We start from the raw sequence: 13,102 nt of genomic DNA, 5'->3' as shown, positions 1-13,102 counted from the left end.
TGATGCAACAGAACAGAAAGTATTTTCGCCTGCCTGATAAGCCCCATTTTGCCTTCATAGCTTAGGTGGTAGCCTGTTTATAGAATAAACAAAGACAGCACAGAGCGCCGAGGTTCAGAAAAGTTCTTTCTGTTGATGGGGAAGAAAGAACAAACAACTAAGGAAAAGTCTGCATACTTTAAAATGAGTGGATATAAGGTCCCTCTATTGGGGGTATCAATTACTTAAATGGCATACACTCACAGTGTTTTAGTTCTCAAATGCTTTCAAGATTTAAAGAATCTGGAATGGTTACAGTTAGTCTTAGGTCTGGGTTCCATTAATCAAACCTGTAATCAAATACTCACTTGACTTCATTTGGGCTTTAATGGTTGAATGGTGTTTATAACCAAATTTACTAGCCACAGAGGCCTATGGGGCTGGGGAGGGGTTTAGCTTCAGAAACTCTAGATTTTAGTCAAACAAAAAAGACCCAGGAGGCCAGTTCTGTAAAGGTCAACATTATCTTTTTATGTTGGTAGCACCAAGCTAATGGCATTACAGACCTAAAGCCCAGAGTTATACCCTAGGGTTTCTGTGGTTTTCATTTGTCCCGGAGGACCCCCAAAGAATGTATTCTGCTGGGACCTTATTTCCTTACAGAGACAGTACTGATATCAAATCATAGTTCCAGCTACAAACGAGGCCTACTGCAGGCCAGGCACTATGCCAGGTACTTCCTATGTATGACTCCATCTTCCCAACAACCCTAGGTACAGATATTATGATTAACCTACATTTTACAGATGAGGAAATGGAGCTTGGGGAGGTCACAGATCTTGTCTAAGTCCCCACGATTAAAACATGGTGACTCTCAAACCCAGTAACTTCTGTGTTCCTTTCTTTTTCTTCTTTTTTTTTTTGAGACAGTCTTGCTCTATTACCCAGGCTGGAGTGCAATGGTGTGATCTTGGCTCACTGCAAGCTCCGCCTCCCCGTTTCAAGCAATTCTCATGCCTCAGCCTCCCGAGCAGCTGGGACTACAGGCACCCGCCACCACGCCCAGCGAATTTTTTGTATTTTTAGTAGAAGTGGGGGTTTTCCATGTTGCCCGGCTGGTCTCGACCTCCTGAGCTCAGGCAATCCACTCACCTCGGCCTCCCAAAGTGCTAGGATTACAGGCATGAGCCACTACACCCGGCAATCTGTGTTCCTTTCTAACATAAATATTAATGGTAGTAATAAATGAAAGCAACTTACTCCTAAAGGATTCCTCACACAGTGGCTGAAATGCTGGCTTCGTAACCCATCCGTCCAGAAGCCTGGGCCTTTCCCATCCCCCTAAGGACCCTCCCAGGCTCGGCTCCCCAGGAATGTGTCCCTCTTATCTCCTGGGCAACTTCTACCCTGCTCTGAAGAGGGAGGAGCACAAGGCTGGCCTATCAAAGTTTCAAGAGCTTCTCTGCCTGGAGCTGCAGGAACCCAGATAAAAGCACAGCAGGTGGGGACCTGGGCCCCATTGTATTCAAAGTAAAAACAAGCCAAAAACAAAGAAGAGAAGAGAGAGAAGGGGAAAAGATACAATTTTCTAAGTAAGATTCTCACAAATAAAAATGGTTACAATTCTTGAAGATATTTTGTTGGAATCTGTGCAATTGCTTTAAAAAATTACACGCTACTCCCAGCCTTTTCTTTTCTTTTTGAGACAGGGTCACTCAGATTGGAATGCAATGGTGCTATCACGGCTCATCGGAGCCTGGACCTCCTGGGCTCACGGGATCCTCCCACCTCAGCCTCCCAAGTAGCTGGGACTACAGGTATGTGCCATCATGCCTGGCTAATTTTTTTTTTTTTTTTTTTTATAGAAATGGGGTCTTGCCATGCTTCCCAGGATGGTCTCCAACTCCTGGAGGCTCAAGTGATCCTCCCATCTTGGCCTCCCAAATTGTTGGGATTATAGGCGTGAGCCACTGTGCCCGGCTACGTGCTTCCCTTTTAACAGACCAGAAATTTTGACAAAGTTAAAATCTGCTCTAAGGTGGGCTGTTTTGCATGGCTCAGGCATCTGATGGACTGCTTTACAACAAAGTGCATACTGCAGATGACAGTGTGGAAATCTATTTTTCATTATACAACTGTCACTTGATGTACATAATTCTTTGCTGTGTTTATAGAAGGAGTCATTTTTAATTCCAAAGGAAAATAGCAATTTGGAATAGTTTTCAGAAGCTGTAGAAAGGCAAGCAATAGAAAGAACATTTCACAAGAGGTATCCTGGTAGTGAATCACAGTTCACAATACTACCTGCACGTGCTTCAAGACAAAGCGAATCACTCCTCCAGGATTACTATTGAGTGTAGCTCTGATAATCTTGGCCTTATCATTGGAATTGCATTATGTAGTAAAGCTAGCAAGATCAGGCCAAAGCCATTTCTCCAAGGGAACGGATACATGAACCCCTTGCAGTGTGAATGTAAAAATGCTGGTTAGCAATCTAAATGCAAAAAATCTATAGTCCCACACTTGTAACTTTTGGTTATTGCCAAACTTTATATTTAAGACAACGTCATTGTTCTCATAAAACCCACTAAGTCTACAAGTCTTCTTGCCCTGAGTAGAAAAAGAAGCTCCTACTTGCTTCTTGACCAAAGGAGCTGTAAGATCTGTAAATGTCACAGGTATGTAAACACTCTAAACTAAGAATAATGCTAGAGTATATATGAGATCACTTATAAGATCCCTGCATAAAATATGGTCCAGTACAAGGGGAGGAGGTAGGTGGGAAAGATTTTGTAAAATGTTTAAGCTGAATTTCTGCAACCATATTACTACATGTATTTAAAATCAACTGTTCAGAAAATATCAACGAGGCAAGGACAAAAGTCTATAAAAAGTCTTGTCAGTCTAGAGAGAACTTCCAAATCACAGGGCAAAATTTCAAATAATACTTGTAGCTTCGTTATTTGCTGGCCCTTGAATTCCATAGGCCAAGAAGGTATTTGGAAGAGGCAGGTCTAGCAAATGAAGTGACTATGACATAATCAGTATAACAAGCATCTCAACTATGCTATGCAGCTGACAGCTCAGAACTTGTAAGGTGTTTTAAAGAAAGGTGCTGGCTGGGCGCGGTGGCTCACGCCTGTAATCCCCAGCCCTTTGGGAGGCCAAGGCAGGTGGATCAGGAGTTCAAGACCAACCTGGCCAGTATGGTGAAACCCCATCTCTACTAAAAAAAAATACAAAAAATTAGCTGAGCGTGGTGGTGGGTGCCTGTAATCCCAACTACTCAGGGGGCTGAGGCAGAGAATTGCTTGAACCCGGGAGGCAGAGGTTGCCATGAGTTGAAAGCATGCCACTGTACTCCAGCTTGGGCAACAGAGCAAGACTTCATCTCAAAAAAATAAATAAAAAAATAAAATAAAGGAAGGTGCTTGAAATACACCCGACAGAGGTCCCTTTTCTTCTGAACATTTGTTTAGGCCTCTCGAAAGGGGCATCACTTTCATGAAAAGTCCATTTATGTGGACATGAGGACAAGAGCCCTGAGGTTTTCCATTACAAACCAGTTGATGACTACTACTGTGAATTCTGAAGAACTTCCTTTTTTAAAAAAGAAAATCCAACCCTAGGCCTTTCTGCACATACTCAAATTTGGGCCTGATAATTTAATTTTTAAAGCGCTCTGACATCCATCACTGCATTTCCTATGAGATGTTATTCTATGCAGGAGAGAAAACTGAAGCCCAACTAGCATATGTGGCAGAGTCTGCTTCTTCTAGGCTTTTCTTTTCACCAAAGATCTCGCAGCACAGACTTATTCACTTCAGAAAAAGGTGGCTTCTCAAAAGGTACTCAGAGCCAGTGTAAATTGCAAAGCACAGAGGATACTTTTCTTCCCAGAAATGGAAAACAACATTTCAAACTGATATTCTGAAAAAGTATTCAAGAATTTAATCATGACCCTTTGGCCTGAAATGCTGCAGTGATATTTTTATGACCCAAGAATTCCTAAGCTATTGCTGCTGTCCAGAGTGCCCACTCTCTAACTGGCTTAAAATGTGTGAAATGACGTAATGCTTAAATATTTCCTAAGATGCATCTCAGAAGTGACCTCATGCATATGCATGATCACCAGTGATAGATTGAAAACAGATTAATTCTGCTCCACAGCTAAGCATGAAAACATTAAAAAAAAGTCTGCAGTAGTTCATATTCCAGATGCGGACTCCTTCCCCTCCTGAAACCGCATCTGTGACATTTTTTCATTCCTGATGATATAGTTATGATATTACATTCCACAGTGAAGTTCTTGGAATTAGGTTTCTTTCAGAAAATGGGTACATACCCTGTACATTTCTATCAGTCATTTAATTGGACTAGAAAAGTGACAGTGTTTCTGTGGTTAAGAGGACTGTTTTTTCCTCTCTTAAACCATGAGAACTACCCTAGTCCATATACTATTCTAAATATCCCATCTATCTGCCCCAAACCACTGCTTACTTTGGCTGCTTCAAATAACACTGTATTATATGAGAAAGGCAGAAAACAGAACTACCACTGCTTTCTTTGCCTACAAAGAGGAAAGAAATACTGGATGTCATTCTACCTTCATGATGTTTTTTCAAGTTGAAAAAAAAAATACTGAGATGGGGTGTGGTGGCTCACTCCTGTAATCCCAGCACTTTGGGAGGCCGAGATGGATGACTGCTTGAGCCAAGAGTTCAAGACCAGCCTGAGCAACATAGCGAGACAGCATCTCTACAAAAAATACAAAAATTAGCTGGGTATGGTGGTGTGCACCTGTAGTCCCAGCTACTCCAGACACTGAAGTGGGAGGATCACCTGTAGCTGGGAGGTCAAGGCTGCAGTGAACCATGATTATGCCACTGAACTCCAGCCTGAGCGACAGAGTGAGACCTTGTCTTTAAAAATAAAAAAAATAAAAATAAAAAACAGAACAAAAAAAAACCAGGCTGGGCGCGGTGGCTCACGCCTGTAATCCCTGGACTTTGGGAGGCCGAGGCGGGTGGATCACCTGAGGTTAGGAGTTTGAGACCATCCTGGTCAAAATGGTGAAACCCAGTATCTACTAAAAATACAAAAAATTAGCTGGGCGTGATGGTGGGCGCCTGTAATCCTAGCTACTTGGGAGGCTGAGGCAGGAGATTTACTTGAACCTGGGAGGTGGAGGTTGCAGTGAGCCAAGACTGCACCATTGCACTCCAGCCTGGGCAACAAGAGTGAAACTTCTTCTCAAAAAAACAGAAACAAAAACAAAAACAAAAAAACAAAAACAAAAAAACCCTGAAATTAAAATACTTATTTAGTTTCATAATCAAATTAACCTATGTGAATTTTGTCTGTGTATAATTTTTCCCCCAGAATTCAGCTTTTAGGGATTTCAGCTTTTGAGAAAAATTAGAAAGGATGAAAAACTTAAAATGAGTAGACATGTCATGAAGAGCTTGAAAGGATTCAGTGTCCCATCACTGTCTGCTACAGGTTTTATTACTTCCACCTCACTAAAACCTATAAGCTGCCTCTCAGCTTGAAGACCCAAAAGCACAATGATCAAGAATTTCTGACAGTTTTATTCAATTTCACATCATTTAACTGTCTGTTGCCTATATGTTAAAGACCGTGCCGAGTTATTTTACAGCCTTATTTCATCCTATCATTATTTTATACGAGGCGAAACTGAAGAGGTAGAGAGGAGCTTTCTTGGAATTCAAGTGATGCTCCTGTCTTTATATGCCACTCCCCATTTATTCCTCTGAACATGCTAAATTTTTTCTATCATACCCTTTTAGGAAAACTTAATCCAAGTTTCCAAACCACCTGAGAGTTGTTACTTGTTACACCAGTTATATCAAATACGGAATGCTATTGTTTGAGTACTTCCTAGGACAGTGTGGATGCTATCTTAATGGCAATACTAAATAACAATATTTTACTTAATTTTTAATTAAAAGGTCTATGATCACTATATGGTTTGCCAATAAAGACCTAACACAATTAGCAAGAACAAAAGCAAACGAAGCCTATCTTAGTGATAAGTACTATGTTCTTAAAAAATCAAAAAGGAAAACACTCAAAACGTGTCCATTTACCTGCATAGAGCCTCAATGGCATCTCTGTCCAAAAAATCATGCTCTCTCTTGACCAAGGAGATATCGATGGGGAACAGGAAATCTGTCAGAAAAATAAACAAATGTATTCGTTGAGCACCTATAACCCAGTTTGCCAAATAGCCCAGTTTACCAAAGCGGGGAAAAACTCTTCAGCAATGTACTGAGCACCTACTATAGGACACCTCATTCCCCATCAAGTTCTATGGGACTATAAGGCAATTCAAGCCAATCCTGCATCGCTGTCCTAAAGGAGCTTTGGCTTTAAAGTGGCGGAAACTCAAAATATTGCTTCTGGTCAAGGAGAAGTGGTTCAGAACATTGTTATACCTTTAAACAAATCAGCAGGCAATAAGCCCCCAGTCGAAATTATAATTTAAGCCACAATGACTGTCAGAAGAATGCTCCCTTTTAATGTGGCTGGGCTGTGTGTATGTGTGTGTGTCTTTGCTCACGTGTGATCAGGGAAAAGGTCATGGAAGGAAAACTGAGCCACAGAAAGATCTAGAGAACAATGAAAAGTGGTAGGAAATGGAATGTAATCCACTCACGTGGCATCAAGAGCTAAGGAGAATTCAAGATATGCTTTTTAAAAACAAATATTAGCACTGCAATATGGCCTTGCAGGAATTGATATAACTCCCCTAAAAAGAAAGGGCTAGCTATAAAGTTGCTATAGAACAACAGAATCTCATATCCTTTAATCTGCAGAAGAGTTAATTCAATTCTCTCAAGACAATGAAGAAGCTGTATCAGAACTGAAAACCAGAGAGGGGGAAAACAGTCAACTCATTGGAGGAATTCCTTTCTCTGGACTGCCTAAAAAGATCCCTTGGTAAGTAAATATACCCAAGAAAAGGAGAGCAGAGGTAGCCACTGTGGAAATTTACAACAGCTCTGAAATTGCCACTGGATAAAGGCAAGTTATCACCCTCTTGGAGTTCCAACTATGAGGGCAAATCATGGGCCTCCTCAGTAGAATGCTACTAGAATACCACGAGGAGGAGTGTCTCGGTGTGGGGTAACTCTTTGGACCAGACCTGGGTAAAATCAGTTATCACAGCAGGAAACTAGAATCACCACAAGCTAAAAAATTCTCTTGGCTGGGCTCTGTGGCTCACATCTATAATGTGAGCACTTTGGGAGGCCCCAGGGAGAGAAGATCATTTGGCCTCAGGAGTTTGAGACCAGCCTGGGCAGCATGGCGAGACCCTGTCTCTACAAAACAAATTAAAAAAAAATTTATTGGGCATGGTGGCACGCGGGCTGTGGTCTCAGCTACATGGGATGCTGAGGTGGAACATCACCTGAACCCCAGAATTTGAGGGTGCAGTGAACTCTGATTATACCATTGCACTTCAGCCTGGATGACAGAGTGAGACCCTATCTGAAAAAAACAAATAAAAAATAAAAAAATCCCTTTGGCCTTCAAAATGGCTAATGCCACACAGTGGAATAGACAAGGCTGTCACCAGTTTTGGACATGCAGGTAATTACCCCTGTTCCAACTCCTGTGGGTGCACAACTGTTCATTATGTTTTTATTGTTTCTTATGATCACTGGTTTTATGGAATGATATGGAATTCCTTATTCTTAGTAATCTATGGTCTAGAGGTAATATATCAGAATGAGTATAAACTTATAGTCTATCCTTTTTTTTTCTGAAGGCTACAGTTGGATTACAGACTTTGTTCCCTAGATGATAATATAGGCAGACCAAGGAAGTAGCTACAGTCCAGAGATTTATGAATACATAAAATTTAGTATCACAGAATTACATTTCTTCACTAATTTATAGACGAAAACTCTCTTAGACAAATGATTCGTGGAACCATCATAATGGAAATAGAAAGACTTATAGTCAATGGAAACTAGAGCATTAGTAAATGAAGCAAGACAGGTTGTAACATTGTTTGAAGGTTGTGACATTGTATTTTGCTTTTTGTTTGTTTGTTTTTAAATTTTTTAAATAGAGATGCGGTCTCACTATGTTGACCAGGTTGGCCTTCAACTCCTGGCCTCAGGCAATCCTCCCACCTCAGCCTCCCAAAGTGCTGGGATTACAGGCATGAGCCAGCATTCCTGGCCTGTATTTGACTCTGAATACACACCAAGATGAAATAACAGAGCTGATATTAAGGAATATTTTTAAATATTTACAGAGTATAACATCAGATCTATAAATGTAAATTGAAATTTTCATATGCCTGTTACCTATATGTAAGAAAGTAACTATGTTATTTTAGGAATGTCTAAGTTAGTATACCCGGAGCCATAATTTAGATTCCTTTTCTAATCCAAATTAACTTAACAATTTTTTAAAAATCTGGTAGGTATTAAATGCGAGTGAGGAGTGTAACAATTAAATCAGTAATTTTCTTTTATTTGCCTGGGCTCTTTCCTGAAAGGACTGGTTTTAAAAGATGATAGTTTACTGATGTATAGAAAACGTTCTCTGAACTCAACTTCCACTGTGGGTTGAAAGGCAGGAAGTATAAATTGCCAAGTACCCAAATCAAGCTAAACAGGGGACATGATGTGTGGTTGGTACGGGGTGTATGGTGTATGTACTCACCCAGCACACAGTGGCAGGAAAAACGGGGGGAGGCGATGGCCCAGAACAATACGCAGTGTACCCCAAAAGTAGGCTTATGCTTCAAAGACTTGGGAACATGAAGGGACCCCAAATGTAACTTGTGCAAATGCACCCTGCATTTTAGGATTAGGAAAGAGGTGACCCAGGGACTGGAATTGGGTCTTAGCAAACATATATATCACAAGAAAGTGGTACCTGACAGCAAATCAATGCCAAAAATGAGCATAATTGAAGAAAACTTAATTTCTAAATAGGAGAACAAAAGGACAGCCACTTTGGTGTCACTGCCAATGCAACTGTCTTTCCTTTTCTCCAGTAGAGCTATGAATTGAAAATCCAACAGAATGCTGGTCCCTCTTTCCCCAAAGCCCTTCTAAATGTTAACAGGTTAAAACTTCTCTCTAAAGGAAAGACAAGCAACTCCACCAAAATAAGCATGCAAGTTAATCAAAAGAAATTGGAGATATTCTCTGGAATGAAGAAACAGTAAGATATTTTACATGGTCTAACAATAAAACAATTCAGAATCCATCTTCTTGGAAGAAAATATCACAATCAATCTAGGCTACATAAGGAAGACCGGGTATTCTAACTTGGGAATCACTTTGTTATTCACCTGACCTCTGTTTGAAAGTTACCCATAAAATGGAATGCATTAGTTCATAGCTGTAATTATTTTAAACCGACTTCATATAGAGTATAATGAAACTCCCATTTAAATGAACGGCCTAGGCCAGGCGTGGTTGTTCATGTCTGTAATCCCAGCACTTTGGGAGGCCAAGGTGGGTGGATCACCTGAGGTCAGGAGTTCAAGACCAGCTTGGCCAACATGGTAAAACCCCAGCTCTACTAAAAACACAAAAATTAGCCGGGCATGATGGCACACGCCCGTAATCCCAGCTACTCAGGAGGCTGAGGCAGGTGAATCGCTTGAACCCGGAAGGCAGAGGTTGCAGTGAGCCAAAATCGCACCACTGCACTCCAGCAAGGGTGACAGAGCGAGACTCTGTCTCAAAACAATAAACAAATAAATGAACAACCTATTTATCTTGACATGCATGGAGCACAAGCACTCCCCAGGGTACGCAGAAGCTGAGAGAATGACCTCAGTATCCCAGGGCACTGATAAGAAAATGAGATGTTAAGAATTCAGCCCAGATCCTACTTTTTTTTTTTTGAACTGAATTTTTTTCTCAGTTGAAAAACTGAATGCCACAGAAAACATAATATTGATTAAAAGACAACCTAGAGAAAAGTGAAATGCCTAATTACAAATGGTGGGAAAGATATCTGCAACACATGACCAATGAAAGACTAGTATTTAGAATAAAAAGAGCTCTTATAAATCATTAAGAGAAGCATAATGTGAGCAAACAAATGTGGCCAAGTGACATGAATAAATGCTCATTACCATGAAGGATTAGGGAAATGGCAGTCAAAATCTGTATATCATTTTATATCCATTTGGTTGGCAAAAATTAAAGTCTGACAACATCAAGTGCTCAGGGAATGTGGATACACAGATTGGTAAGAGTGAAAATTGGTACGGGCACTTTCAAAAAGCTTGCATCATAAAATTGAACATACATATTCTTTATTCCCCAGTAATTCTGTTCCTAGGGATAGAAGCGAGATGAATCATGCATGTACCACAAAAGATAGATGCAGGAATGTTCACAACAGCACAGCTTATAAAAGCACAACAGAGAAAGCCTAAATACCCACCTACCACAGTGTGGATATGAATAAACTGTGGTTTCTTGTGTAATACACACTGGTGTATTACCCAGGAGCCAAAGCAAATGAATAACAGGCCCATACAGTATAGAAGAATCTTAACAATACAATATTAAGTGAAAAATAAAAACCCCACAAAATTACATACAACACAGTACCCTTTTTTATAAAGGTGAAAATTACTTTGTAAAAATGTACTTTTCAGGAAATGGAGTAGAATTATATAAAAAGAAAGCAAGAAAATGATAGTCTTCAGCATGCCCATTACTTTGGGTAGGGAGTGGCAGGCGGCAGACGGGGGAGTGGCATGGGCGTGTTATCAAGGTGCTAGCTTTTGTTTTCAGTGGTGGGGGTCTTGCAGGCTTACCACATTTTTTTTTTTTTAAATAAAACATTTAAACGATAAAACTGCTGAAAATAAGTCATAGATCAGTAATACCCGCGAACAAGAGGTTATGATTATGCCAACTTTTAAAAAATGGCATTCTCAGCTTACCTTCATAAAGCTGTGCATACTGGGGGAAACCAGTTGCCCGTAGCCAATCACAAGCTTCCTTGGCTTCAATTTCTACAACAGAACAGAAGAAAGACAAAATTAGCCGTGTGTATCTCAGCATGCTTATTTTTCCTGAGTAAGCTTTGGTTTTATGATACAAGCAAAACATGACTGCCATAGAAAATACGGATAAGCAAACAGACATACACGCTTAATTCGAATGGTTTATATTTTGTATGCATCTTTTCCAATTCTTTCACGCGTACGTGAGGATGTATTTTCCCTTTACGAAAAACAGAAACGGGGTCCTGGGAGTAAGTTTCTCATTTTGTGCTGCTTCTGAAGTGCTCTGGTTACAAACGGTTATGAAAATACGGTATCATGAGGAAGGCGAAGAGAGATTTAATAACTCATTTGAAGCCTGGCTGGCCTATTGTACTACTTTTCACTTCAACAAAAGGCCACAAAGTACCTCCACCAACACGCTAAAAGAGAATTTATCTGAGTAAAGTCACAGGCTTTCTGACACTCAGGGGTTGGGTGTTTCAGAAGCCCCTGACCTTGTGTTGTTTCACTGTTGAGTGCTCAGGTAGTCATCAGGTATTAATCCAGTAGGAGAAGCCCTGGCTGTCAAGGAACATGGAGGGCACGAAGTCAGTAAATCCCACAATCTTGGCAGGCAGAAATGGCTAATAAAGCTTCTACTTCCCTGTGGTTTAACATCTTGTAGATAGAATCGATAAACAGAAAGGCCAAGAGCAACTGACACACTGTGTTAAAACTCACTGGAGCACATATTTACAATCCCGTTAAAACTGACTCACAGGGGAGGTCCTAGGAACATTAGTTAGTGTCTCTGCTTACACAAAGAATATTCCTTTCAACTCTTCCTCCCACCTTCCTCAGGCCATGAGAGTACTCAGTTACACAAGTCTGTTCACTCATTTATAAAGGTCTCAACATTGTATAATTTATGCCAGATTCAAATCTTCATTAAGCATCTCTCTCAACCAAGTGGGAGACAAATAGTTCATATTAGAAGTGTAACACATCTTATTTTTGTCTAGTAACTTTATGTTTTCAAAGCACTTTTTCACCTATTATTTCCTGAGTTCCTTGGCCTTTGAAGAAAGGTAATTAAGAAAATCCAAATTCGTTAAAGCAAGTGGGAATTTGCTCATTGAGCACAGGGAAGAGAAAAAAAAAATAACCTGCCATCTCCTGATGAGTTACTTAATACCCAAACTAAAAACGATTATGGCAGTAGGCTGGAAATAAATAGCATGGCAAAGTCAACTTCATGAATCTTCTCAGTGTAACAGTGAGCATTATTCAACCCAAGACTTAGGACCGAATTGGGAGCGAATGACAGCGACATCAATGTGGAAGAACTTCGATGTTCGCACTGAATAAAAGTGTACACTTGTCCAAAGTCAATTATTTGAGCTTACTTTTTTTTTGTATGTGTATATCCACATTTTGTCTCAGCAAGGAAATAAAGACGTTTTAAACAAAATTATAAAATAAACACTTCCTGGAAAACTATATTTCTGGAAAAACATACACAGGCTCAACATTTTATTTAAAAAAATAAGGAAATTAGACTGGGTGTGGTGGCTCACGCCTATAATCCCTGCATTTGAAAGGCTGAGGTGGGAGGATCATTTGAGCCCAGAAGTTGAAGACCAGCCTGGGCAACATGGCCAAACCCTGTTTCTACCAAAGAAAAAAATTACAAAAATTAGTCAGGCGTGGTGGTGTGCTCCTGTAGTCCCAGCTACTCTGGAGGCTGAGGTGGGAGGATTGCTTGAGCTTGGAAGGCTGAGGCTGCAGTTAGCCTCAGTGGTACTACTACACACCAGCCTGGGCAACAGAATAAGACTCTGTAACCAAAAAAAAAAAAAAAAAAAGAGGAAATTACTTTTGCCCTATCTGTGTCCCCACCCCCTTCCACAAAAGATAGATACGGAAAGTAAAAAGGCTGTTTGTCTTTAAAAATATTTTAAAAATGCATTTCATTTGGCTACTTAGAGGTTATTTTCATTGAACAGATTGTTAGACGTTGAACAATAGATTGTTAAAAAGTAAATGTGCTTGCTTTCTTAATATTTAACTTAATAAGTGGTGAGTAACCAAAAATTGTCAATGCCCGCCCTTTTTTGACGA

The 13,102-nt window shown here is 40.2% G+C and overlaps 1 protein-coding gene across 2 annotated transcripts in view; it reads right to left on the bottom strand.

Annotated features, from left to right (window-relative positions):
* LOC100598737 (rho GTPase-activating protein 7) overlaps positions 1–13,102 on the bottom strand; it is a 196,219-nt gene that overhangs the window by 21,638 nt on the left and 161,479 nt on the right. For both annotated transcript variants that reach the window (XM_003256692.2, XM_003256690.3), the window contains exons 2-3: positions 10,937–11,008; positions 6,090–6,171 (exon numbers count right to left, since the gene is read on the bottom strand). In XM_003256692.2, the coding sequence (XP_003256740.1) occupies positions 6,090–6,171; positions 10,937–11,008 (154 nt within the window). The remainder of the gene's footprint in view (positions 1–6,089; positions 6,172–10,936; positions 11,009–13,102) is intronic.

Source organism: Nomascus leucogenys, chromosome 4, assembly GCF_006542625.1.
Source record: "Nomascus leucogenys isolate Asia chromosome 4, Asia_NLE_v1, whole genome shotgun sequence".
In the NCBI taxonomy this organism is placed as follows: Eukaryota; Metazoa; Chordata; class Mammalia; order Primates; family Hylobatidae; genus Nomascus; species Nomascus leucogenys.
Note: the sequence above shows the minus strand (reverse complement) of the source record. Positions and strands in the feature narration are given on the sequence as shown.